The 27,331-nt window shown below is 34.4% G+C and overlaps 5 protein-coding genes across 7 annotated transcripts; all 5 read right to left on the bottom strand.

Annotated features, from left to right (window-relative positions):
- Positions 1-37: 37 nt before the first annotated feature.
- On the bottom strand, positions 38-8,163 carry LOC143464970 (cilia- and flagella-associated protein 221-like). The gene is made up of 21 exons (XM_076963059.1): positions 7,758-8,163; positions 7,020-7,207; positions 6,710-6,805; positions 6,397-6,607; positions 6,056-6,224; positions 5,324-5,448; positions 5,111-5,236; positions 4,866-5,013; positions 4,601-4,781; positions 3,920-4,091; positions 3,658-3,722; positions 3,422-3,541; positions 3,120-3,308; positions 2,702-2,941; positions 2,468-2,553; positions 2,113-2,155; positions 1,949-2,049; positions 1,149-1,244; positions 926-1,045; positions 781-834; positions 38-659 (listed from the first exon to the last, which is right to left on the bottom strand). The coding sequence occupies exons 1-21, from the start codon at positions 7,876-7,878 to the stop codon at positions 548-550; spliced, it is 2,763 nt and encodes a 920-aa protein (XP_076819174.1). The 5' UTR covers positions 7,879-8,163; the 3' UTR covers positions 38-547.
- A 1,296-nt stretch (positions 8,164-9,459) lies between these two features.
- On the bottom strand, positions 9,460-17,564 carry LOC143464922 (nucleoporin NUP35-like). Of its 2 annotated transcripts, none has more exons than XM_076962978.1 (8): positions 17,426-17,564; positions 15,384-15,505; positions 11,979-12,121; positions 11,706-11,857; positions 11,372-11,519; positions 11,090-11,291; positions 10,538-10,702; positions 9,460-9,664 (listed from the first exon to the last, which is right to left on the bottom strand). In XM_076962978.1, the coding sequence occupies exons 1-8, from the start codon at positions 17,436-17,438 to the stop codon at positions 9,590-9,592; spliced, it is 1,020 nt and encodes a 339-aa protein (XP_076819093.1). In that variant the 5' UTR covers positions 17,439-17,564; the 3' UTR covers positions 9,460-9,589. The 2 variants fall into 2 exon arrangements, with proteins under 2 accessions (XP_076819093.1, XP_076819094.1); XM_076962979.1 differs by lacking the exon at positions 17,426-17,564 and adding an exon at positions 15,132-15,193 and having other exon boundaries at positions 15,384-15,401.
- LOC143464923 (large ribosomal subunit protein eL27-like) lies at positions 17,552-18,429 on the bottom strand. The gene has a single exon (XM_076962980.1). It carries the CDS (start codon positions 18,354-18,356, stop codon positions 17,946-17,948), a length of 411 nt encoding a protein of 136 aa, XP_076819095.1. The 5' UTR covers positions 18,357-18,429; the 3' UTR covers positions 17,552-17,945.
- A 1,654-nt stretch (positions 18,430-20,083) lies between these two features.
- Positions 20,084-24,304, bottom strand: LOC143466262 (tyrosyl-DNA phosphodiesterase 2-like). 2 transcript variants are annotated; one of them, XM_076964918.1, is made up of 9 exons: positions 24,198-24,304; positions 23,509-23,615; positions 22,989-23,124; positions 21,816-21,919; positions 21,547-21,656; positions 21,333-21,425; positions 21,066-21,143; positions 20,776-20,910; positions 20,084-20,679 (listed from the first exon to the last, which is right to left on the bottom strand). In XM_076964918.1, exons 1-9 carry the CDS (start codon positions 24,245-24,247, stop codon positions 20,521-20,523), a joined length of 972 nt encoding a protein of 323 aa, XP_076821033.1. In that variant the 5' UTR covers positions 24,248-24,304; the 3' UTR covers positions 20,084-20,520. The 2 variants fall into 2 exon arrangements, with proteins under 2 accessions (XP_076821033.1, XP_076821034.1); XM_076964919.1 differs by having other exon boundaries at positions 23,509-23,583.
- LOC143466264 (transcription elongation factor 1 homolog) lies at positions 24,305-27,295 on the bottom strand. The gene is made up of 2 exons (XM_076964922.1): positions 27,165-27,295; positions 24,305-25,151 (listed from the first exon to the last, which is right to left on the bottom strand). The coding sequence occupies exon 2, from the start codon at positions 25,089-25,091 to the stop codon at positions 24,840-24,842; it is 252 nt and encodes an 83-aa protein (XP_076821037.1). The 5' UTR covers positions 25,092-25,151; positions 27,165-27,295; the 3' UTR covers positions 24,305-24,839.
- Between the last annotated feature and the right edge of the window lie 36 nt (positions 27,296-27,331).

The following is a 27,331-nucleotide window of genomic DNA, read 5'->3' as shown; positions in this document are numbered from 1 at the left end:
TGTATCTGCTGTGGGAGTATTTTAGTTTTTCAATGTGAACGTTAAAAAATAAGTTTTGTATTAATACACAATATGTAATTTCAAAAATATAAAAAATGTGTACACACGCTGAGGCACACCTTCAAGTGTCAATAAATAAGACCTCACTCACAAGCAGAATTATATGCTGATGTAAAAACTCTATTATAACTTAATAAGTAACTTTTTCTTAAACATTTCTTAACTTAAACTTTTTCAAAACAGTATAAAAAAACGTCCAGATAAAATTCCAGTACCAGCTTAAGATATGCAGTTATTTAGATTTAGCAATCAAAGTACTTCTATAGCAACTGTGTGTTAGAATACACAATTGATATGGTAGTAAACTCATCACGACAGCAATGCATTGCAACAATATGCAGATATGTGGGCGCTGACAATATGAAAGAGATACTTTGAAATGTCATTAAAATATATATTAATAAAAGGAAGAAGTTTCTTTAACAATTTGCCTTGAGCATTGCATAAGTAGATTTTTAACAAGTCTAGCATATAAAAACTTAAAAATTCAGGTGTCACAATCCAAATCGAGGGTTTTCAAATGCTCCCGTATTTGTTCACCAAGTTTGTCATATTTTGCTTGAACAACCTTTTCTAATTCTGCTTGGCGTTTATCTCTGCTGCAAGTAAAATTTTTAAATAATTAATATATCTTATAAAACAACACAGTGCACAAGTCACTAAGTAATAATAAAGAGTGCCTGTAATATCTGTTATTGTGATTATATTTAGGCTTAATACCTGAATGTAGGTCCAATGTTCTCTCCGGGGATTTGGGATAAAGCAGTTGTTTCCCTAGTTAAAAAATAACATACATGAGAAATTGGTTGGTAGATAGAGATTGGTTGTGAACAAATCAATCAACTAATCCAAAACCTAAACTCACTCTTTACTGCCCTCTTCCTGTTGACTCTTCTCCCACTCTTTCTTTAATTCGTCTTCAGTGCAGAATTGTGCTCGAATCATGTCAGCAGTCAGGAGACAAAAATTCGGTGATTGTGATTCCCTAAATTCATTACAAGATTTACTTATAAAAATCCATACAAAACATCCTCGGAGGCTGGGGGCACTATAGTTACTATGTCAAGAAACACAAAAAATTGTCATACTCATCATCTAACAAGTTGATCTCATCATTCTTGGGAAATTCCTGAAGGAGCTGTGGGGTATTTAAAGGAATCATTCCCTGACTAAAACAATCACTCCTGTAAAACAAGTACTACTGTTACGCCTTTTTAATAAATCAGGTATAGGGCTAAGTACTTAACCATGTTTCACTGAAGATAATGGTATTGATCTTGTGAAATAACAGAAACCCCAGATGACAAAGCAATGACTTGAAAAACTAATTTCTGCAGGTGAAAAGGGGTGACAGCAAAACATTATGGTGATTGGTGACATCAAATAATGATGTGAAAGAAAGTAATGTAACAAAATCATATATTTTTGACTCAAATCGAGTCAACCTAAGCTATGGATCATGTAAAGTCGGGTCAAAGCCATTTACTTCAAAAAGTTTTCTTACACTACTATTATTATGTGTTGCATTAAGTAAACTACAATTCATCATGGTTATATGAAATTTAGTCTGGTTATACTTTCTTGCAGAAATATATAGTTTTTTATAAAACTATTGAGTGAGGTATATTTTGTGTAACAAGAATAATCAAGAAGTACATGGTGGCACCAAATCAATTATAACATGTAAAACATCATCAATACATTAACATTCATCTCAAATCGACTGCACTGACAAAAATGTTCAGCTGTTAACCATTGAAAAAGTAACCAAGTAATGGCCCAAATAACTAACTCTTCCATAAAACAATTTTTACATTCGTTTTTCCATACTTTTTGGTATAACAAAGCGAATGCATTATAATGCAGGACAATATTTTTATGGACTTACCAGCGTGGAAGCCATACATCAGTAAGGGTTTGTGCCTGAGCAAGAGCTCCTAAACCATGTGACGAAAACTTCTTCCAAGACATCATTCCTTTAATAACATCCTAGAACAAAACACAACTTGTGCAGGAATGTGATACAACACCTTGCTGTTGAGCAAAATATACCTTTCTATCCAGAAATTTGTTAGCTCCTGGCAATCTTGTGTAGCTGTTTAGACAAAAAGTATCATGTAACGATAATCATTTCAACATGGTATTACTTCCAAGCAATATGTAAGTATATACACAGTGATACATATATTAAATCCTATTTCAGGTAAGTTTGTTTCAACCTAGTCTTCCTAACAGGGCAGTCTAAATATTTGTATTTAAAATTTTTAAATCAATGATTTTATTTTAAACTACGTGTTGTTCATACATCAGTCAACTACTTCAATCATATTTTTTGTCATCCGTGCTATCATCTGAGCTGTAATAAGTGAACTATAATTTAGTGTTTCGTTGATAAAACACATCATACCGAGGAATTGGACAGAGATGATAATCTGGATCAACTTCTGTTTGTGCAATGGGAAGGTAATGATGTGTTACTCCAGGAACCGGATTCTAATGAAACAGAACAAGCATTTTACGAAAAGTAGGTTATTTGTGATGCTTTCTGAGTATTTTAATAAGCGTTCTGGAATGAGGAGAGCTTGTTATGTTAACAATCAAAATAGTTAGCATACTAATTTTAAGCAATAAAATCACTCACAAATATATGAAGTTTATGATAGCGCGGATTCTTAAACAATCCACTTGGAGGGATTAAACCAGATGACCGAGTCTCTTCCTGAGGTTCCATCATCACTTCGGTCTTTTCTTCTAATAATTTGCTAAAAATTGCTTCACTGCTTTCATCTCCTGATGGGATTGGTTTGTCAAGAAGCTCAGCTATGTAAGCAGATTTGTTTTGCTCGAGATGTGGTGGAAGAGTCACTTGTATGATTTCATCCTTTGATCAAAAGGTGCAATATGGTGAAATAACCAACAACCATTCTGTATAAACTTATTTAAACAACATCTATTTTTTAATAGTAAGAGTGTTGCCCATTTCTTGTTTAGTCTTTATTTTATGGAAAGCAATACCAATAAGCCAATAATAAATGTAGCAAACACAATATATTTACAACCTCTGCTCCAGTGCGTAAAGGTCTTGCAAGTCCAGGTGGCACATAATTATGAAATGCTTCGGAGACATCATGTCGTTTATACCCTGCCAATTCATAGTAACGAGGAACAACCAAATCAACAAATGGGACATATCTTTTTGGATTCACTTTAGCGAGTTCGACTGGAACTTCTCCAAGTGCATCAGGAGCCTTTGTAAATACAGTGACAGTAAAATGAACAATTTCTAACATGGCTACTAATGTCAGTGACAAATGTAGTAAAGATTTCTACAAATGTATACATTAGTCATATTTTAACTTACAATGTCATCTTTAGTGTCAGGTGACACATAGACAGGAAATGTAAACGGCTTCACAGTTTCCGGGGTAAAGTTTACCAATAGATCTTCAACAGAATATTCATCCTGCGAGTTTCTTGCGCTCTACACATACAAGCATATTTTAATGAATTTTACTAGTATCTTAATGTTGTCAGATTACTTGCACTACATTTCCCCCTGTCAACTAAAGCATATTTGTATGAATAAAAGTTCCAAACCTGTAATGGCATCAATCCTGCTGACAATGAATTATCACTAGTAACTGTGGGTAAATATTCGGGCACTGAAAGCAAATAAACCACTGTTACAACATGATAGCTTTCAAACTAAAATCAATGCTATTATTATGACGAGATTAAATGGTAGCTAAATTACTTTGAGAAGTAAGACAGTAAATCATTTTTCAGTTCTATTGAGACAACAATCACTTTAGAAAGCTTTCTTTCTGTTTATAAGAATACACTAAAACGTAATACACACATAAACCACTTTTAAAATCTTCTATCATCTTCCGCAACATAACTACTTTCTTATCAGCCCGGCAACGAATAACAATAGTTCTGGCTGCTTGCTGAAATCGTGTTAATGCTCTATGTCGAACAGACCAAGGGTTGTTTTTGTACAAGTCAAAATGTGGTGATGATTGAGGTACCTAAAACACGAATTGAAAAAAATTAATTAATTAACAAATTAACCGCATACACACTAACAATCAAGCTTGAAAACATACCCATCAGCTGTTACAGTGCTTCCTTGATTATCAGGTCTAGTTGGGATAATGTTTTTAGAAATTTGAGCAAATACGCAAAAAAAAGCATAATTGAATTCCTACATTTAAAATACAGGTATAAAACGATTGTTTTACAATTCAAGTTGCATTTTGAATATGAAGCCATCTCAAAAATTTTAAGATATAGCTTAGGTTTTTAATGATGAACTACAAGTACAATAACATTAATGAGAATAGACTGTATCAGACACACTGTATAGCTAAAGTTGCAGGAGGCTTCACAGTCTGTTTGATTTATTATACTGCTACGTCATAAAGCCGCTTCATCAGGCAATCGGATAATCGAATGCTGGTTAAACAAGGTACGAATAGTTAATAAAGGAAGCAATGTAATGCCAAATACTAAAACAAAGTTTTCATGACTACCATACTTGGTTTGCTTTTCTCCACGTTCGTCTATAGGTTGTTGTTGTGCTGGTACGACACAACTCCTCATCTGGTCGAGGATACTTCTTTTTGACAAATTTATAATCGTCATTAGCTAGATCTCTCTGTTGCAAAACATCAAGTTTTGCTTGATGTGACATAGGATCTTGACCCAAATGAACTTGCCTTTTAAACACAATCAACTTCATTAAAGTTGTAGAAGTATTTTTATTCTTAATCTATTCATTGCGTATACAAAAAAACACACACCATCGAAGCTGATTGGCTCTTTCTTCAACCACATCCTGTCTAACAATTCTTTCAAACGCAGCTTCTTTCATTTGCCTCGTGTTCTCCACCGAAATCATTGACTCTGAAGATTGAACCGCAACTGCAGTATTGGACTTTGCTACAGGATCTAAAACATTCACAGATATAAAACTGGAAAACACTGATCAGCAGTTGCAACACATAGGCATATGCAACTAGTAATTTTGGGAACAGAAATCCACCACCTTCACGCAAGTCCTTAACACGCCGCTTTCCCTTTTTTTGAATTAATACACTGTTTACTGCATGTTGTGAGTTGATAAGAGTTGGAAACTGAAGGCCATCATGTTCAAACTCCTTGGCTGGTGTTTCTTCAAAAAATTATCAGAGAAAATTTACTTGTAATACAAATTAAACAAACTTACATATTGCTTTTGTTTGAATGAAACACTTTTTACTAGAAAGCTTTGGAACTATTGTCCTTCCATCTTTCTGTCGTCTCCTTGCTATTTGAATCGGTGAAATGCACCGAGGATCAAGTAGTTTTGTTTGGCGATAAAGTTCATCCAAATCTCTCACTGATCTATGACACAACATTGAAGGAATTTTATGAAAATCAGTGTTGCATGTATTTCAAAATCCAATTACATATCCTTCATAATTGCACTGCACATTGTTTTATGGTAATATTATTCCTGTTTACCAACCAAGCATTCTTATATCACAATTTAAGTAAGGTTTTAAATATTTTTGTTTACCAGTATTGGCATAGCAAAGGTTTTATAAATCTTCTTGTGAGAGCAATTATTAAGTTGTCATATAAGGATAAAGTAAACTGAAGGACATTTACTGACAATATAACCCAAGAACTGAGGCCAGGTATTATAAGCATTTTAAAGAAGCTTTTGTAAAGCACAAATAGATTAAAAATTAGCAAGAACCGTTTTGTGCAAAAATGTGATTGTACAGTCTGAAAAATATGTTAACAAAGATGATAAGGTAATTTATAAAAATAATTTGTAGTTGTAGCTCAGTTTACCATAGTTACATCATTTAAGTTAATGTCATTAATATCACACTCTAATCAGAGCAACAATAAAACAATTAATACAAGTATTTTTACATAACAAAATGCGTAAGTTCAAATGCTTAGGTGCATCAAAAAGTGAAGTAAGACACCCAAATCTTACTTGCTCAGTGGAACCATTGCAGTTGGAGAGCAGCTAGCAGTAACATCACACAAGAGCGGCTTTGTGTTAAATTGGGAAATGACAAGTTGCATTGCCATGTGTGCAGTGACGTATTCAGTGGGAGTGAAAGTGACATGAATATTTGTTTTACCTTCTCCAGGAACAACACCTACAATTCATGAACCTCTCAAAAATGAACAAAGAATTCCCAAGTTCATAAAAGTCAGTGGTCACTGGTTTAAATTCTTCTGTTTTCATTATTTTGTTGTATGTTATCATGTAAAGCAGACAAACTTAATGTCTTTTAAAAAAAAGCTTAAAAAATTCAAACAAGAATCTACCTGAGAGAGGTTCAACCTTAAAAGATGGATGTGATTGAAGGATTGTAATTTGAAATTCAAATTCAACCGGACAATCAGACGACAGTGGAAGTATTTTTGAGCAACTTTCACCCAGAATTGTTCCAGATGATGGAAACACAAGCTTTCTCGGAAATTTAGAAGTGTCCATAACAGGAAAGGCATGCAAAGGTACAAGGAGGTTTTCCTCGCCCTGATTAAATGTATTCATGAAAGTTGAAAGTTGTTGACTAATTTGTAAAATACAGTTTACTGTAAATAACAACTGAAAAAGTACAAAAAAGCCATTACTAACCTTGCATTGTATTCGAATACAATCATAGTAGTATCTCCATTCGTCCGCCAAAAAAGTGATGGTGATTTCAATGGTAAAACCAGGCACAAAACGGTCCTATGTAATAAAAATCAGTTTTATTAAAACCATTAAAATTTGAGTTTCTGATAATTAAATCTAAGATTCAACTGATGATAATGTTTGTCTTGAAACACTTTCAGAAATATAAATGAAAGATACTAACGCCAATATGGAAACCTTTTTTCTATTAGGCCTACCCGGAAAAAAATAAACCAAAAAGATATAACTATAAATTTTTAAGGGAACTCACAGGTTTTTTATAATGAATATTAAAATATTTTGTAGCTGGTGGAATAATATGAAGATTTTGTTTCTCAGATGAGCAGTTACAAATTTTGATTGATGTTTTTTGTGGCTTATCAAGTTTGTATCCATTGAAATGAACCACACTTGGCTGAATCTTAGCAACTGAGTTCTGAGAAAGCTTGCTAAATATTTCTGTAAGCACACAACACAAAAAAACTTCAGTAAATTTCTATGTTAGGTTTTTAAAACTAACTTAAAATTTAAGCACCATAGTTAATGTAAATATATATACTCAATTACTATGTTTTATTACTAAATGGCTTATTAAATATGTAAATTTTACGATAGCAGCAAGAGTTGTAGTTACAACATAGACTATATAACTGTGTTCTTGGATGCATGATATTTTAAACAGCTAGCAATTTGTAGCAGAAATAGAATAACCATGACGTATTGAATACTGTTACATAATAGCAGCAGATCTTACATTAGTTGCTGAGAACATTTTGGATGCACTGAGAGATTTTGATTGATGTTTTTTTTTTATGTAAAATGAAATGTCAGTTGCTATAATGTACATAAATGTTTGTAATTGTTCATGTTCAAGTGTTCATAATTTGCATACATGACATTTTTTCTGCTAAAAATCTGTATTGTATTAAGAATAAAAAACTGACGCAATTTTATGAGCCAACATCTATAGGTTTAAGCTATAAGTTATAGGCCTACCAAGTAAACTTACTAGTATCAAGAATGTGATTTGGAACATCAAATCTTTCCCTGGGTGCAACAAGATCACTCAGTAAGTTCTGTTTTTTGCTGTTTTTTGCTGATGGAAACGGAAGAGTTTTAGTCATTGCCATTCTCTTTTTTTTGGCACTTTCTTGAAAGATCAAACTTTATGAAATTATTCCATTAAAGCAATGGTTTCCATTTCCTTCTCATATCTTCAAGTTAGCATTACGTTGTCAACAAACAGCAAAAATAAAATTTAAAAAGATGAAACAGCCTAGTAGTGCCAGCCTACAGTTTAGTCTATATCATATAAGATACCGTTTTTCGTCATACAATTAATCGCCCATCGCAATCTGTATCTTCGGGCTGAGTAGAGTGCTTAAGACTATCATATTATTTTTAACATATGAAACTCATAATTTTGAATTTATCATAACAACAGCTTCAATGGATAGTAACCGGTATTCTAAAACGTATTCGTCAAATACCTGGACTTGGTGGCAGCGGTCTGAAAGCCAAACCGCCATTATGTGTCATTAGGTAGCATAGCAACGAGTCATTGACTGCAAACTTGGAAAAACCAACAGGGTATTCCTTTACATTAAAACTGTTAATAATAATTACAGAAAAGTTTCAAAGTAAACCAATTTTACAAATACAGTATTAAGTTATTTAATTTTAGGATTAAATTTTTGCACTAAATATTTTTTTATAATTAACAACAAACTATTGTAATTTGCAATTAGGAAAATAAAACGTTGAAAGGGGTATTTCCCAAAAATTAAACTTGATGTTGTTTTTTTTTATTGATTGCTAATTTGAATGGCACAGTTTTTTTCGTAAAAAAGGACAATAAATTAACGTAATTAGAAGTCCGCTAGAAACTTTTAGTTTAGCTTATATTCTCGGCTAAATTACTAAGGGATATATGTCATCCCATTGATATAGAAAATTGCTTCAATGAATGTGCAGTAATAACACAGTTCAGTTCTGGTTATTAAAATGTGTTCACTGTAGGCTACATGTATCTAACATGGTCTGTGTTTTGATAAGCAAATTAATCTTGTCTTGTGCAGTACTGTACATTCTAGGATAAGATAATAACATTCCGCACTGAATCAGATCTAATGTAACAAAAAACCTTTTTATAATCTACAGTAATCGTGACCGATCTCTATGAGCTTCACAAGATGAATTATCGGTAATTGCAAAATTGTTTACTACTTGAGAAAGTGTACTTTGGGTATTCCACACTACGTTGCTGTAGAAAGCACTTATACTTTGTGAACGCGCACTGTAAATTTTCCAGAGTTTTAGGATTTTTGCAAACTAAAGGTATATTTCCAGTCATGGGTTTAGTGGCCATGCTAGTTGTATAAGCAATTATTACCTTAATTAGTTTTGGGCACAGTTTAAGCCTTGCCACATTTCTGGTCAATTACCGCATGCTAACAACAATTGACTTGATTATTTCTTCTCCATAACGCTTTTGACAAAAATAAAATGATTGTTTGATTCCTAAATTACATTCAACAGAAGTTTATTAACAGGAGGCTAAAATAACATCAACCTGAGTTTTGTGGCATTTTACTGAACCAGTAAGATACCTTCTAGTTACCAGTAATGAAATATGTTCCGTGTAATGCTTCATAAAATATGAAAAACGACCAAACAAAACTATTACTTTTTCTGACATCTATGCACTACACTTATAGAAAAGTCATATTTTATTGCATACGCTTTAAAAATACAAAAATACTAGAAGTTATTAGCATATGTGAAGGCAATTTACAACACAATAAAAGATTTAGGCAGTGAATTGCAAAACGAAACTACGCATCAACCAAATATGTAGTCCATGGCTTTTGTCAACAATCCATTGGTCTTCTGTGGAGTGCCAAAATCGCTGGTGACCTAACGTGATAGATTAACACATGTTAAATCTACAAAACAGAAACACCACAGACACTTTAGAATTAACCCCATGCAAAGTTGACTGTATTTCAATGCACAATCTTTTTGCAAAACACTACAAAAAAGCCACACTTGAAAGATTTGTAACAGTATTTCCTAGAATATTTTCTACAACAAACTGTTTAGGATTACATAAATCGTCGAGGAACTGTTACTTGTACGCATTTCATAACAGATAATAATTAATTAACTAGTATGAGACATGATGAGCAGCCATGGCTAAGATTGACTTCTCTGCATTTTTTCACCAAAAACAGAGTTTTGTTTATGAAGCACGCCGTTGACAGTAGACAGTAACACCAGGTAAGGTTTTTCATTTTACATAACACCATACTAGGTTGGACTTAATTTGGAAAAAAATCAAATTTTTAATACTCAAAACATTTTGAATGCACAACCGGTTTCATTCCTGTACATTTAAAGTAGACCGATTCATGGTATAAAAAAGTTGGGACTGACGGTCCTACAAACTACGTTTTGGCGCGACCGAAAATTACAGTCTTGGATATTTGAAACCCATAAAATTTCATTAGCATGATTTCTAGAAAATTGAAGAAAAACTAAAACTAATCAAAATAAATGCCAAGACCGAAAAAATAGGAAGTTTGTAATGCACAATAAGATTATGTTAGCATTTTCTAAAAATCATTGCCAAATAGGTGAAACAGCTGTAGTTTAGTTAGTGATAGCAGCAGATTGAAAGTTTGCAAGGTCAACACACTATATTAGTTTGCAACGTTTTTTACGACCCACATTTGTAGAAACTTGCTACAACAAATGAATTATATACAATATACATAATTACATATATACCTGATTATCACTAGAAGCAGCATTATATGCCGCAGTTAGAGGACGTATTGAACCAGGCTTTTTATGTCGTAAAGGAGTTCCACTCTGACTTGTATTAGAAGCAGCTGGGGATTGAATTACTGCTGGTGTTCTTGCTGAAAGGTGATTGCTTCCAAACATTATTTTCTGAGAACAAAACCACTGGTTAGTCAAAAACAAAATATTATTCCAAATGTTTTAAATGAAATAACTGGTATTTGACATAACTAGAGATGTACCGATGCCAATGTGCTAAATGCTAATTTCTCCGCCATCACCTTGTTCTGTGGAAGGCGAGTGTTTGTTCAATGCTGGATAAAATAATTACCACCCTCACGAAGTAAGCTCACCACAAAAATGGAGAGAGGGTAATATTTTTAGTTTTCACATGTTTAACATCGGCATCGGTACATCATTAGACACAGCATAATGTTTTCATTCCACTAAGGATTCTAAAAAATCAGATAATTTGTTTGGTGTTACAAATATTTAGTTTGACCAAAATCTTATACATATAAACCTTAGAAGACTTACCACATCTATACATGGCATGACACCAACCATAACATTTCCTGGGAATATTTTCCCATTCCTGCTCAGTGCTTTCTGAGCTTGCAAGCTACTCTCATAATGGACATGCATCCAGTTTCCTCCGTCTGATGCTACATGGTGCGATAAAATATTCCCAAATTGGGAGAAGCGTTGAAGGATAAATGATGCAGATGACGATGGGAAACTAGATAATTATTTGCAATGAATTTATTATCAGATCACACAGCATGCAAACTTAGTTAAAGAAAACAACAAATTGTGTACCCAAAAACTGTAACCCAGGTGTCATCCAACTGAACTTTTGGAGTTATCAGTTCTCCCTGAGTATAGAAAGGGTCGGTTTGTCCTGGGGAGGGAGGAGTTTTGGCAGGTTGGCCTGGAAATGAGGTGTTGGCTCCACTGCGATGTAAATCTATGCCACATAACATTAACATGGATTATTATCGTGTAATCGTCAGATTTTGCTGATTTTACCTTTTAAATTAGTGATATTAGTAGGCGTGAGGTTTTGCTTAGACTGGTTTAAGTTACTCTGAATTATCATAAATTTTCAGGTTAGCGAAACTGAGTTTCCGTAATGATTAATTATTCAACTCACGTGGGGATCGAATAGAGCTTGATTGATATGCTGAAGTCCTTGAAAGTAAATCAGTGACTCTAGGGCTCTGGGTGGTGTCTAACTGACTGAAATCATCCATCAAAGTTTGGATTGGTGGGACACCACTTTTTTCCTTTGCAGCTAGAGGAGCACTGCAAAACCTCATTTTATTAAATAATGACTCTTGTTTACAACAATGTATTTCAATTTGTATATCATCTGTATGGCCGTGTTTAAACTTAAAAACAGAAACAGAACCCATGAGCATCTTACTTGGGAAAAACTGCGTGCTTCGGCGAACACATGAGCGGTGCCTTTGTAGGTGACTGCCGCGGTATTAAGCCACTAACAGCGGGTGAGCTGTATTGACTTGCCATCCCTCCAATTAATGGCTTCGATCGGCTGAGTACAGGAGTCTAGTAAGAAATAATAAAAAGATTAACAGTGTAGTCAACAGGACATTTCATGCTAACCAGGATTCGACAAATTTCTTTGCTATTAAACTAAACTGAGTTCATGCATAAAATTTTTGAGCTATAAACATAAAGTGTGATGATTGTACGCACGGGCGCCGAACTTGGGTGGACAGGGTGGATTTTTCCACCCTGGCATTTTAGTCCCTAACAAATAATAGCGATTTTACGTTCTTGTAATCAAGATGAATTGGTTAAATTTATTGTTTACTACCCCTTTTGAAAAACGACAACTCCAGTCCGGTCACTTTGACTAAGATTTCCTCATAGCTTGCTTGTCGTGATAGAAGATGCGACAAGCTTTGTAGACCTAACATTTTTATCAATGCGATCCAAAACTAATTGACTTTCTGCACTCACCTACAGTATTTACTTGTTACACGTTACATAATAAACTTTATGGCGTAACACGTGACTTTGTCGCGATACAATAACCATTATTACAACAATGCAATTTATTTTTTCCAACGTCTTTCAAATAAATTTATAAGTCTTCATTTAAAATTTGTTTAGACGTGATCAATCGAGTAAGATGAGCTCCGTTAAACGTAATGATGTAGAAAGGTCAGGCAGGCAAACATCTATTAGGTCGTTTTTCGCTCAGAATAGACCAGGGAAACGACAAAAAAAACGACAACGAAGTTAGTTTGCCGCATGAGAAAGAAGACGTTTTGACTTCAGATCCGTCTATTCCTGGTTGTTCCGAAAGTTTGAATATTAGTGTTTCAGCGGAAAAAAAATCGTCTTAATCTTGAATTGCAACAGGTTAGAATAGTTGCTGAGGCAAAGTTATTTGAGCTAGTTTCTGTGAATGACTTTTGTGAGTTTTTTAAGACCGATGCATGCTATAAAAATTTATTTCCAAATGTTCTGACCTTGCTCCGCGTTTATCTGTCATTGCCATGTACCGCCTGTGAAGCAGAACGATCTTTCAGTACTTTACGTCGTCTGAAAACTTATTTGCGTACAACCATGTCTCAGAAACGGCTTAATCACGTTTGCATTTTAAACATGTTAAAGGAAAGAGCAGACAAACTTGACTTAAATTCCATAATCAATGAATGGATTGATCGCAGTCCCTTTCGCCAGAATACTTTTTCCAAGTGATATTATTTTAACTTCCCAGTGTGTTTTATTATGTACTTTTCGTTACTCTTGTTTTGAATGTTATGTCTGTGTGTATGTTTCAAATGAATACAGTTCGAGTGAAAGGTTATATATGCTTTTGTTGGAAGTGTTTTCTCGTCTCTGGTGTTACGGAAGTTACGTCTGTACAGACAAACATAATGACCAAAAATAACCTTGGGACGACGCATGCAAAGAGTTTAAAGAGAATAGCGAATGCAAAACTAAAGATGATGCGAATAAATTAAAAAACGAATAATAATTAATTAAATAATAGACAATGAATGAATAATGCGTATAAGAACGTCGTTCATTTTTTGCCGTAAAACTTGCAGCATGGCTGTTGTCGCAAATAACGTTGATTAGAAGGATATGTTATTTTATTATGTGTTTTACAACAATCCTTGACACGGGGAATTCCCACCTATTAACTTTTCCACCCTACATTTTGTAAACTTCGGCGCCTATGATTGTACGTGTACCATTTGCAGTGCAAGTGATCATAAAATGTAAATAACCATTTATAAACACCCGTAAATAAATGACACTGTGATCAGATGGTGAAATAAAAAAATTATTGTGTGCCGAATGTAATAAGGGGACAATGATAAATGTGATAAGCCTGGTTATGGTGAATTTGTGATAAACAAACAACAGTTAAATTTGAACCAATTAACAAAATATTAACTCAGCCTATCAGTAAGAAACACTTTTTCGCAGGAAAAAAGTGTTGTTGCATTTATTTGGGCATTGAAAAACACACCCGTTATAAATGTGAAACTCACAATCATTCAGATCACTATTTCTTAAATTAGGGGAACCCCCAGTTTATGTAAAGACCCGCCCTGAAATTTAGAACTTTAGGTGCCTATGCTGAAGCAGCCACTGCAGAGCGATAACAACATTATCAGGATTTGTCGAACCCTGATACTTACTATTAAAAATCTCTGCACTTATGCCAAGGTATCATCACTTCGAGCAGTGACAATCTCACTGAGTAAACAGTTCACACTAGCTAATCAGTAAAATACTCCATTGATTTAATTTTGTAAATATCCTTATAAGCATATTCTGTTAAATTGCACAATTCCTAACGTATCACAAAAATTCATTAACTACATGCTACAGCAACATATATGACATTGCACTTAAACCAACATTTTTCGTTCTCATTACAATATCTATACATGACATAAAGCGAGAGGCAAGTGCAAAACAAGTTGACCAGAAACCAAAGAAAAGTTGTCAGTAGGTATACAGTAAAATGAAATTTTGGTGTCAATTGTAAAATATAGCGGCAACTGTGCCTGATGCATCCTCAATTCACCTAACGACATTGACTTTATTGTTGCTATTTAAATGTTATGATCATAGGCGTTGATTCGTCCTTCTCCCCGTTGTGATTTATAGGGGGCACAATATAGGTTCGACCCCTGGTTTGATCTTCAGTTAATCTGTGCAGCTTCTTATAAATCAAAATTTTCTTATTTTTTGCCTCGAACGTCAATATCTGGGCCTAATTGCAATAGATAATGGTTTTCAATATCAACTGCACTATCATTGTGATCTTGTGTCGAAAGAAATTGGTATAGTTTATAAACTTATTTACTAATATAGTTAACAGGAACATATTGCATCAGTCTAACCTGATCTAAATTACACTACATGTATTTATACCGATGAAGCTAATTATGTTAATCTCAAACAAACCCGATTCTGATAACTGTGTCAAGACACGCACACTTCATTGGTAAACAAATTGCCACAAAATGAAAATGTTCTGTGTTATGAAAATAAACACCAACTACCGCTACAACTGATTACCTACCTGCTAGGCCAAATTCATCCAAAATGTCCTAGCTAGACTACCACTAAATCAAACGCCGCCACCTACGTCAAAAAATTGGCAAGTTTCCAACACACTTTCAGTAATAACTGCTCAACCATTAGATACAAACAAAAAATTTTCTGTGATGTACTTACTGAAAAACTTTGTTTGATTTAAAATCAATTTGTTTCAGCAATTGCACCTCACTATAAATACGTGAAAAATTTTACTTAAAACTTTTAACAAACTTACGGTTGTGACACTTAAATCTCCCATCAGGAAACCAGGTAAAAAAGCATTTCCATGACTAGCCTGGTGAGCTTGTGGTGAGAAATGACCAGCAGTGGTGACTGGTGAGCCCAATGCCATTGGTTCTACAAGAAACAATAAAATTAAAGATGCTCCTTTTTGTTGCAAACTGCAGCTAAGGGCATGGATGGAAATTTGGAATTGGAAAATTTGGTTTCTATGACACATTACTATAATGGAGTGTACATGTAAACAAAATCTAATGCAAGGCAAAGTTACGCACTTGTGATCAAATTTTTAATTTACATACACATTTTCTCTGGAACTTTTGTTTCTTCATTTTAGCATTCAATTAAAACTTTTTCTACATTGAACCCCTCATTTACTGACACAATTTAGGTCCTCACACATATAACGTAACTTATAGCAACAGCTGTTGGGTGTTAATCATACACAAAATGACCACTAGAGCTAAAATAATGTAAAGCATATTTATTGTAAAGACGTTTTATCCAATGTTAAAACCATTATTAATATGTATGAAAACAACTATAGCAGGAGTTATAAGTGTAGCAATATGAAAAACTAGATCGCTTTTGATAATTGCACTTTGTGTTGAAGATTAGCAGACACTAATAGAAATGTTTAACAAACATGTTTGTATTTACTGTGGTTTTAGGCTTTTTGTTTTATATTACTTATTCATCACATTTTGTTTAATTTTTATTATCGCAATTGCTTTGGATTTTGACGCATACAGATAAGGTCAAAAGTGAGGGGCAAGTCCAAAAACAAGTTGATCTTATTTGAAAGAACACTATTAACTGAACAATCCCAGTAAAATATTTTTGAAAAATAATTCATAGTTAGGTAGTTATCGACAAAATAAAATCGCAAAACGTTTTAATTTTTGGCCTTGATATGTGATGGATTAGGCCAGTTGCTTGATGAAATGCTGCTGCTGTTGCTTTCCGTGCGCAGTAGTCAACTGAAGTCAAGTGTAAGTCATAGGAGTTTAGCCTATGATCAATTAGATGTCATGCGAAGAAATTAGCAATTTGAAGCATCGGAATTGAATAAATTACGATTGTTTTAAACATCTGGGAGCCCAATCATTTGCGTCTGTGAAGTTACGGTATCCTTTGGACCACATAGACAACCCATCAAATCGGTACCGTACTGGTTGTGGTCTATAGGCTGTCACCTATCAAGCTATTGGCAGCTACTGTAACACATACATATGTGATAAACAGCAGCTACTGTTAAATTTAGGAATTTGCAAATGTTGTCAATATGACATCACATGAGCCTTGATCTACGTCACAATTATGGTCAATTTTGAGAGTTTTTTTGGATATAATTACTTAACCAAGAAGTATTTTTCAAACCTATTTTCCCAGAATATTCAGTGAGTAATGTTCTTTCATATAAGATCAACTTGTTTTTGGACTTGCCCCTCACTTTAAAGCAAATGTCTACTGCTCAGGATAAAAATCTCCGACCAATATTGAAAACCTGTTTTTCAAATACTCCTTCCAATATCCTTTGATATGATACTTAATAATATATAAACCAGTAACAAGAATTGCCAGGATTATGGAGGTATGGTATGATACAAAATATTCAGTTAAGAATTTTGATATTTATGTCAAGAAAGAACTGCATTAATAAAATTTTAGCTAAAAATCTACCTTATTAATTTATGTAGATATATATACTGTTTATAACATAAGGAAAAACAATATCTTAAAGCAAGGGTCACCAAACTACGACCCATCTCACTGTGCCACAAGTGAGCTTAATGTATTGTAGTCTATTGAACAAAGCAGTAATTCAGTCTGCGATCAACAGTTCAAATGTATATCTGGCCCTTAGTGAAAAAAGTTTGGTGACGCCTGTCTTAAACTATGACTTAAAAAACTCATCGCCCAACCATTAACCCGTACCATTCCATTTTTTCTACTATTTTAATACAAACACAATCTTTAAAGTAGGCCTAAATGATCGTAAAGTTGTGCAATAACTATAACTCACAAATATCGTACCTGATCCTTCCATAGTTTATGAAACCAAGTTGATCAATGGATAGAATTCTTGATATGTCAAAGTAAGGTTAAACAGATTGTTCATAAAGGTAAAAATCTATACAATCACATTTATGTTGAAAAGACCTATCAACAAAACACAAACACATAAAACAATTGACAGCACACCAGCAGTGAAATGTGTTAGCGATATCAACAACTATAATTTCAGCGTCAATGCAAATAACCATCACATCACACTATGCTCTATACTAAATAGTGAAGCATGTACGACATTGCAAAAAAACACTATTCAATACGAAACATTCCTTCCTAGCAATGGAAAACCAAATACTAATATTTTACATTTTTATGATATATTCACCACTCTTACAATAATGATTATTATCAAGACATTGAAAAAGCACATAGTAGTTGGACTACAGATTAAAGATCAGTATTTAATTGGGTGTGTGGATAATCACTGAATGTCTGTCAGCTTGTTTATGTCGCATGTTTGTTAATAATAAAAAATTGCATTTTAAAACCGCAGCTTTTGGAAAAACCACTTGTTCTTCCCCGTTTTGTAGCGCTCTTCAAACTTTGCTTTCACCTCCCGCCTAGCTTTTCTTCGGCCTGCTGCGTCACGAATGGCTTCTTTGTTAACAGCCGCTTTGTCAACGGGAACATCTACGGAGTAACGGGTGGGCATCAAGTGATTGTAGTTTAAAACCTTAACGAAGGTCTTGATCTTGCTGCGCTTCTTCAGCTTTTTCTTGGACATTCTTTTGGTTACCTTACGAGGATATTGGTCAATACCAGCTACCAAAGCGTGACCATAGGGCCTATCGTTGGTCCCCTCGTCCTGATTTTTAACAATTATGCCTTTTCGGCCGGCATAACGCCCTGAAAGGACTAAAACTACCTTGTTTGGTTTCATAAACTTGCCCATGGTGCTATTTTAGTAACACCTATCTCCGGTACACCTCTCCTTTAGAAGTGTCACTTGCAAAAAAGACCGAAACGTGTTCTTGCCTTCCCAAATTTTATTATAGCGCTATCTTGTGGTTAAAGTTACATAAATTTCACTGAAAAGGAAATAAATCAAAAATCTTTCAGATACAGTATAAAATATATAATTAAATGTGTTATATTAAATGTGTTATCATATGTGTTATATTATTGCTATTGCATTTTATACAATTATTTTATAGTCAAACACTTTTTTAAATCTAATATCAATGTTTTTGAGAGCTCTTCTGATGGCGTTTCCATTTACTAAGCTCCATTTAATTCATCCATCTCATGCGAAATACTTTAAAAAAAAATTAAATGTTGATACTCAAAAGGTTCTCCATTGCTTAATGAAACTAATTGAAATATTTGAGATAAATAGGCATAGGTGGGCAGTACCGTGGTACTGTAATACCGAAATACTGTACCGCGGTACTTTTGAAAAAAAATACCGAATCTCTCTAACGAATTACTTTTTTCACCCCATTCGTCTACTTTCCGCCCATTAAAATGGTCCAGAGTACGGGAATATTTTCCCATTGTAATGGTTGAAAGTATGCCTTTCTTACCCTAGAGTAAGATATATGCCTTTGGAATGGGGAGAATTTTACTTCGGCACAAGTATGGTTTCTGAACCCCATTCGTCTATTTTTCCGCCCAGTAAAATGGACCTGCTTTCAGCAATAGGGTTTCCCAGAAACCATATTTCTGCCCAAGTAAACATCTCCCCGTTCCAAATGTATATTTCTTACTCTAGGGTAAGAAAGGCATACTTCCTGCCATTCGAATGGGAAAATATTACCGCATTTCCACCCATTTCAATGGGCGGAAAGCAGACGAATCGGGTGCTTTTTTCAAGAAATTTCAATCGGTCCCGGTACTCAATACTTTTCATCTGATAGTTTCAAAATTTTAACAAATATGTTTTCAAAAATAGATGTTAATTAATCCTTAATACTTTTTACCATTTGTTGATCTTTTTAAATCTAGAAATGTCATGTACAATTGCAAGCGATTAACGTCATATATGTTTTAACCTGGGGTCACCTTTACTGGGGGCATAATTGCGGCAAACATTGCATTTGCAGCAGCATCTTTTACACAAAAGGTACCGGTACCGACCTACTTTTTAAATACAGAAACGAATATCGGAACCGTCGGTACATTTTTTCCTAGTACCGGTATCGAGTGCCCACCTCTGTTGAGATGTAAAATCTCAATTTGCGTTCGCCCATTGTGGACAAGGTGGTCAAACGCAGAAATTAAGCAAATTCCATTATAGTTCGCTTCTTTGGTCTTCGTTGTTCTCATTTATCTTGACAAGTGGAGGAACAAATATTACTCCTGTCCTAAAACCCTAGCTACACTTTTGATTCCGTGTGGGTGCAATGCCGTAGCCACCCTAAAAAATACCCAAGCATTTTCTGCGTGGTATGTAGGCTACTAACGTACACCACATAGAATATGAACATAATTGTATTGCATTATCTATTGTAATATATGGAACATAGTAACATGAGGAAGTATTACAATCAGTGTAAGATTAGTTTAATGATTCGGAAACGACCATGACATGTGCACAGTTTTCTGATGAAAAACCTTAACTTCAGAATAATCTGCACCTAACAATTTTCATATTAGTAGCTACAGGTGTACAAGACAAAATCGTAGGTCAACAAAGAGCCTTTTAATGAACCATTGAAACACAGGTATAACATAGAGCAATAGAGATGAAAAAAGCATAAGAAGCAACGGTATAATGAAGCTTAGGTATTGAAAAACCTGTGAAATTTAAGCAATTAAACTTGCTGCTGGTACTTCAGCTTGCATAAAGTAATGTAGAGGGTATGCTCACACTGGCTTACTATTTGGCAAAAACTAATCTTGTACAACATATAGTTTAAACAAAAAGCATAAATAAGAAAACATTATTACGAAATTAGTGAATTATGGCAGCAAACTATTACAAACAAAACACATAGCATAAAAAAAACAAAACAAGGAACATGAAGCAACAAATTACTAGCCCTAAAATACATTTGTTTGAAAAAAAATTCAGCAAAGTAATATACCAGAAACACTCAAAAAAATAAATATCTTGATTAAATTTTTAACTTGACCAAGATACCCCAATGATCAGACGGAAACAAACCACAAGACAGGCGACTTGTGCCAATAAATTCCATTTTGACAGGTTTGAAATGAACAGAACTAGATGGTGATTCTTTTCTCATGTACAGTCTTTCAAAACGTAACCGTGCCTAAACAACAAACAAAGGTAGACATATAATGTCAACAAGTATAAAACGATACGAGAAATACACAAGCACAAAAATTACATCCTTCTTTAAACATACATTTCCACCCTTAATCTGATTGTCGTTCTTTGTCAAATCCCAAGAATGTTCAACTTCCTTAGGTGAGCCAAGAATGTTCCAGATGTCAACAATATATTGCCTTGCAGCCTCTGACTGTCGCTTTGCTTTATCCACCTGAAAGATATAGAAAATTATACAACATTCTCATGATATTTCTCCAATTATGAAACACTAATAAAATTATTTTCTGCAAATACTAGGCTGCTTTTTTAAATGTAACAGTACTTGGTTGTTCAGGCAACTTTTCCAATAGATACACAACAACATACCTCATAATCTCGAAGATTTGTGTCAGCTCCAAATATAACTGTGCTCTCTGGTTCTTCTTCCTTCATCAAACCACAAACCTAAAATTAATAGGAAAATATGTTATGGTGTTCATGTGGGTTCTGTTGTAGACCAATAATAATTGCTGTCAATTTTTTACTCTGTTACATTTTTATTCCATAGCTTGTTTATAGTCTGCAAGCAGGCAGCTAAAATTTAACACATTATGTGTGTGGCAACAGAAAAGAGCAAGCTAAAATGTATCTTACATTCACAAATTGCTGTATCCTAATATCAATAGATGGCTTGCAGCTCTCAAGATGAGATGTAAGTAAAGTAACCTTGCGACTACAACAATTTCCCTACATAAAACTTAATGGATTATTATTTCTCAAATTAATCAACAGTCCAAATAGCAGAAAGTTAAAAATATTATTAACACATTTCTGAATGCAAAGCTATGATGATCAACACTTTACACACCTTAACTGCTACCAAACTCCTTCCCTGCATAGATGTAGGAAAGTTTATCACACTCTTTGCCAAGACTTGGAATGTTGCTTTACGAGTAAGCATAACAGAAAAATAGTGAACTAGAAACATTTATAAAATTGGTAAGAAATCCATTGCGGTATACAATTTTATCATCAGTAGACTTACAGTAAAAGTTCATATCACCAACTCCTCTAGATAATGTAAACAGCCATAACCTGACTAATGAAATACTTTATTGAGTGGTACAGAAAGTATACCTGCATCCGGTGGAGAGTACAATTTGTACTCCTGGCATGCGCTGATAATGTATTGAAGAGTCGATGGTACAACTTCTTGCAACATCACAACATCGGGTACAAGTCTGGTTTTGTATTAAATAATAAATTTACAAAAATATATTGCAACAAAAACACAACGTAAAACAAATATTTAAAAAACTGAAAGATGTGTGAAAAAATATTTCCTATGTCTTCAAAAAGAGGGGCAAGTCCAAAAACAAGTTCATTTTAGAAAGAATTTTTTAATTTTAACAGTGACAAGATGTTAAGCAGTTATTGCTCAATAAGTATGGCAATATTGTTGTTAGTTATGAGTTAGGTGGCGATGATTACACCATAACCATGGTATGTTATGACATGGTAATCTTTGTCGTCAGACTGAGGAAAGACTTTGTGTGACTTTAACCCAGCGATGATTCCTCATCATTTGACCCCGGATTACCAAATGTCACACATTTTTTATTTGGTTTATGGATTATTTTATATCATATTGCCCAAATTTGGAACTGGTCACCAGGTCCATTGAACAGGAGCAAGCTTCGTGAAAGCCTTACCCAAGGGCACTACAAGGAAAGGGTAGTAGTGGTAGCGTGGCTAAGCCTCTCTTAGATTGAAAACCACACTGTACTGTATGTAGGTAATTAGTTTTAGTTGTTTATTTTCAGAATAGAAATGTCACAAGTGATACAGTATTACAACAACTGATGACTTGTGTCCTTACAAAAATTATCAAACACCTCGAACAGACATGACTGAGCGCAATCAGTTGTAGCTCAGTATCTACACTCACCAGCAAGAAATACACCAACTGGAAGCAAGGTTTGGAGTCATTAATGCAATACATTCCTGTTAACCACATAAGTCCACTTTAACCAAACCAATTTCTTGTAGCCCATACAAAGCTTTTCATTCATACTTGATCCAAACAACAGAGTAAGACACATTGTGTCGTCATAATTGCCAATGTATAGTTCAATTAGTGCTAAATGTATTTTTGTGACATATTTTTGGCAATAAATGTTTAACCACTAAATACCATTGAAAAACTCCTCCCGTATTACTACTGAAAACACTTTTTGTATTTGAAGTCAACGTGTTTTAGTAATTGCACTCAGTTTAATATAAACTATTTCCAAACCCGTTTAATACCACCTTTTTATTTCAGCAACCACTGCAACTGTTCTCTCCTTTAAGAAATCACCCAACAAACCTTGTATGTTCCATTCCAAAACAGTCATTTCTCCATTGGTTGGGGAATTAGATGAAGAAGCACTATTGGCTTGCATAGCTGGGATGTAAAAAACTTTAATGCAGTTCTTGTTTTGTATGTTAATCTAATGTCGCCCTAAATGCTATCTTACGTAAATTGATTTCATTGTGATATTATTTTGATTATCCAGATACTTCACCAAACCTACGTTTTTCAATGAAACAAAGTGGTCTGGATTGACAAGGTCTAACTCTGACTAATGACTAAAATAACTAATAAGGAGATTCACAAATCAGTCAGAATGCATATTTTTGAAAGACAAATATATTTCTTCAAAAAGCATGACCAGTGTATGAAGACACAAATTCTGGAAACTGGATTTTCTTCAGTGAAATACACATTTCTGTCATATATATTTAATGACTGATTCCGGAAACCTAGTTTTCGGAATCAGTACAGTACCTGGTTCATCTTCCACTATAATGACTGCATCATCATCTTCATAGTGTAGGTTTATAGCCCGCTCAACATCTCCATCTGCCAATTCAATGTAATAAAGAGCAGTTTCTCTAAAAATATTAACAAATTTTAGAAAAACCTCAAATGTTTTTATTGCTTAATAATCATACGTATAATAAAAACATTATATTGCATAGCATATAAACTATATTATATAGTCAGGGTTGCCATACCGTCCTTATTTATAAGATTTGTCCTTATTTTAAAGGTCCATGTCTTAGAAAATATGTTTGTCCTTATTTCTAAGAAATGTCCTTATTTTCACTTTCGTCCTTATTTTTAGGGCGGAGGTGGGCACTTTTGTCCTTATTTTGGGCATTTTGTCACCTTACGATACCATTTTGTACCAAAGAGATACCAAAATTATGAACATGCAGATAGTGTGTTGTTTTTTTTTTTTTTTTTTAGGAACATTGGTTGCTTTCTCTTGTTGTACACTGTTTAAGGTGGTATTCCTCGTTCATTTTCTAGTCGTCCTTATTTTTGAGTTGAGACTGATGGCAACCCTGTATATAGTACATCCTATGATTTTGTTATACCAAAATTTCATTGTTTCACTCATCCAAATGACAGAATTTAAAACAAGAAGTGGTCAAACAAAATGATCAAGATGTAACAAGTAGCTAATTTACCTATTCTTCACTCCACTAATTTCCATAAATTTCTGTATTGAGCTATCCATTGCATATAAATTAAATAGCTTAATCTATATTACTACATCAAAGCTTTATCCAATTCTAAAAAAAAATAATTAAAACAAATCATGAGAATTTTACTACTTCCATCAGCCAGAATAAAATGAAACGATGAAACGTGCATCGCACACTTAATAAAAGCAGCAAAGTCATACAAACCAAAAACTTCATTTATAGCGGAAACATCATAAACATCACAATTGATTAACACAAAAACATACAATATATGCATTTACAACATTAACCAATATTAATGTTCGTATGCAATCTCAATGGTCCAAACAGTGTTTTGAATTTTGATCATTATGATTTGGGGATGCAGATTGACAGTATGGCTGCTCATAACTAAAATTTTAACTTTAATGAGCAAAATCTTAAACAAATTCTGCAAAATGTTAAAAATATCCAAAGCATATAGAGTTTATGTAATATTCCCAGCTCAGTGCACCAACCACTACAATCAAACTGTCACAAACGCAAAAGTAGCCACATAAATGCACTGCAGAATTTTGGCAAATAATATTATTACAGGGATCAAGGTTGTATCGTAACCTTTTACCACAATATCGGCATGCACAGCTACTGATTGGCAGATTCACAGGCGTCAATCCAATCACTATAAACATCCACTGGTTCTGATAAATAGTTAATGGTTGTCTGGTACTCTTCCATGCAAACAGTGCAGGAAACGACAGCAGTATTTCGTGACCTATCCATGTTTACTTCACAGGACTTCTCGTGATTGCAAAATGGACAAGCAAACATTGTTTCTAATGGTTCAGTCATTTTCTTTTTTGGTGGAGCCTTACGCTTTGATCGCCGTCTTCCCATTTGTATGGACAAGTAGAACTTTGTGCAAATTTTTATTCAGTCACTTGCAACAAATTATTGCTTGAAACAAAATTCAAATAGGGTTAAAAATTCTGAGTGATACCATGCAGATAGCCTAAGCCAAGAAAAATATGAAAATACAGAAATGACCAGTTTACATATGGTAGTTTGTTTTAAAAATCACTACGCCGGAATGTTTTCCTGCTTGAACTTTAAGAAAAAAACATAACTTGACAACCAAGCTTAGTGGCATGGTTTTATTTAGTAAAACAATAAACAGTTTTTTAGGTTTGTGCAGAAATGCACAACCAAATGACGTCACAATTTGGGTAGCAGGAATCTTGATTCATATTGGTTATGAATCACTAACCGTTAGTTGTTTTACTATATGTTTATGACATAACCATGATATGCTTGAGCTTAATAAACATCTGCAGCCTATACGGTTTTAGTCGTTCAGATTCACCCAAAAAGGGTTGCCATACCGTCCGGAAAATTCCGGACATGTCCGGAATGTAGGGTTAAATTTTGCGTCCGGGAGGAATTTTAAAAAATGCTCAAATGTCCGGAATTTTATGATGGGCGTTTTAGGGGAATTAGAATTGCGGGAATAATCCTGTAAATCAGGGGTGTCCAACACGTGGCACGCGACGTGTCTGACCTAGACCCTAGCCTAGAGATCACCATAGCCTAACCCTAGCCTAGAGATCACCAGAGGTCAAATCAGAAATAGCCCAATAGCCTAGTGCAGTAGTTCCCAACCTTTTTTAGTCACGGACCCCTTTTTCAAGCCTGCGGACCCCTACCTAAAATTTGCCAAGAATTCAATCAGAAAATATCTTGTTATTTAATGCATAACCTACTATTGAGGGATATTTACTGTAATATCGGATATACTTGAGCTGCTGCAAATTTAAATGAAATAGTGTCTTAAAATGTTTATGATTCTCTTCTTTCGTTGCACAAACAATACAGAGAAACAAAGTAGCCTACATGCAACCAAGACACTCACGGACCCCCTTACACTATCTCACGGACCCCCAAGGGGTCCGCGAACCCCAGGTTGGGAACCACTGGCCGAGTGAATTCACGACACTATGTTCAAAAATCCACTCCGGTATACAATGGATAGGCAAAGCATTGCTAGTGTGACGTCATATTGACAGACAATGTGTTCATACCTCATTTTTAAAAACCGCTAGTGGGCACTAAAGAGTGTCCGGATTTTAGGCCACGAAAATATGGTAACCCTACCCAAACATCAAATCAATGTTACACTACAAAACCTGAAAACGTATATTCCTGTATTGAATGTATTGATCTGGTAAGAGTTTTGCTGTAACTAGGCTAACACATTGGCTCGGGCTAATGCAGGCAACTGTCCTACAAGCACAACATGACGTCAAAATCATGTAGAGAGTATAAGGTCTAGGTTAGTATACAAGTGCATATGACATTTAATAATTCGCTTGTGCACTACTCGTGTGAAGTATTACACAAGGAACATATCCGTCATAAAGACCGCATATGCTGGCGGTAATTGTTTGAATATGAGCGAGGACGATTGATGGTTGGTGACTTGTTTTGCTTCTGCTTCGATGGATGAGTTCTCATTTCTCAAATTTGCGTGACTATGCTGTTAGTTGCTTGATTCTGTCTAACTTATACAAATTACTAACTTATAAAGTTCCCATTTTATTTATTATAACACAAAGGTTTTCACCTTCGGGCAAAGCTTACTGAATGTTACATAGCGCTGTAGTAACCAGTGAAATCGATCACGTAAAAAGGAAAGATTGAAAACATTACATCAGTATTTATATGTGACACACCAGTTCAAGCGAGGAAATTATCTGACGTCATTAAGGAAAACGCAAATTTGGTCAACAACTGAATTACGGGATTCTAAATTAAATTTCAAACATCTTGGAAAACAACTCGTGATTCGTGACGTAATCGTCACATGCACAACCAGATGACATCACAAGTGGAGAATCTTGTGTCTAGGCCTAGTATACAAAGCCATCCTGTGGTTATGCACTTATATACTAATCAGTATATAAACTCACTTACCTCAGTCAGTTCTCAAAGCAAAAGCGTTTCAATGTCAACAAACAGCCCTATGCGTTCCTGGTGGCAGTCTATCATGTTATGACGTCATCAGATATAACTCACAGGCCAGGGACAATGAAAACGTGTTTTTTTATTACGTCATACTAATTTATCCACTCATCCGTGAC

This window comes from Clavelina lepadiformis, chromosome 7 (assembly GCF_947623445.1).
Source record: "Clavelina lepadiformis chromosome 7, kaClaLepa1.1, whole genome shotgun sequence".
Lineage (NCBI taxonomy): Eukaryota > Metazoa > Chordata > Ascidiacea > Aplousobranchia > Clavelinidae > Clavelina > Clavelina lepadiformis.
The sequence above is the reverse complement of the archived record's forward strand: the minus strand, read 5'-3'. Positions and strand labels throughout refer to the sequence as shown.

Bases quoted from the DNA above. Each gene is read 5' to 3' on its own strand.
- LOC143466264 (XM_076964922.1), bottom strand. From the start codon at position 25,091: ATGGGAAGACGGCGATCAAAGCGTAAGGCTCCACCAAAAAAGAAAATG.
- LOC143464922 (XM_076962978.1), bottom strand. The intron at 12,122-15,383 runs GTAAGTTTGTTA...ATTTCTTACTAG, and splicing joins GAGATTTAAGTGTCACAACC to ACTCCTGTACTCAGCCGATC. The intron at 11,520-11,705 runs GTGAGTTGAATA...TATGTGGCATAG, and splicing joins AAGCTCTATTCGATCCCCAC to ATTTACATCGCAGTGGAGCC.
- LOC143464970 (XM_076963059.1), bottom strand. From the start codon at position 7,878: ATGGCAATGACTAAAACTCTTCCGTTTCCATCAGCAAAAAACAGCAAA. The intron at 7,208-7,757 runs GTAAGTTTACTT...GTGTGCTTACAG, and splicing joins AAATCACATTCTTGATACTA to AAATATTTAGCAAGCTTTCT. The intron at 2,050-2,112 runs GTATATTTTGCT...GTTTTGTTCTAG, and splicing joins ACAAATTTCTGGATAGAAAG to GATGTTATTAAAGGAATGAT.
- LOC143464923 (XM_076962980.1), bottom strand. From the start codon at position 18,356: ATGGGCAAGTTTATGAAACCAAACAAGGTAGTTTTAGTCCTTTCAGGG.
- LOC143466262 (XM_076964918.1), bottom strand. From the start codon at position 24,247: ATGGATAGCTCAATACAGAAATTTATGGAAATTAGTGGAGTGAAGAAT. The intron at 23,125-23,508 runs GTACTGTACTGA...TTTACATCCCAG, and splicing joins TATAGTGGAAGATGAACCAG to CTATGCAAGCCAATAGTGCT. The intron at 21,920-22,988 runs GTGGTATTAAAC...ATACAAAACCAG, and splicing joins GTGGTTGCTGAAATAAAAAG to ACTTGTACCCGATGTTGTGA.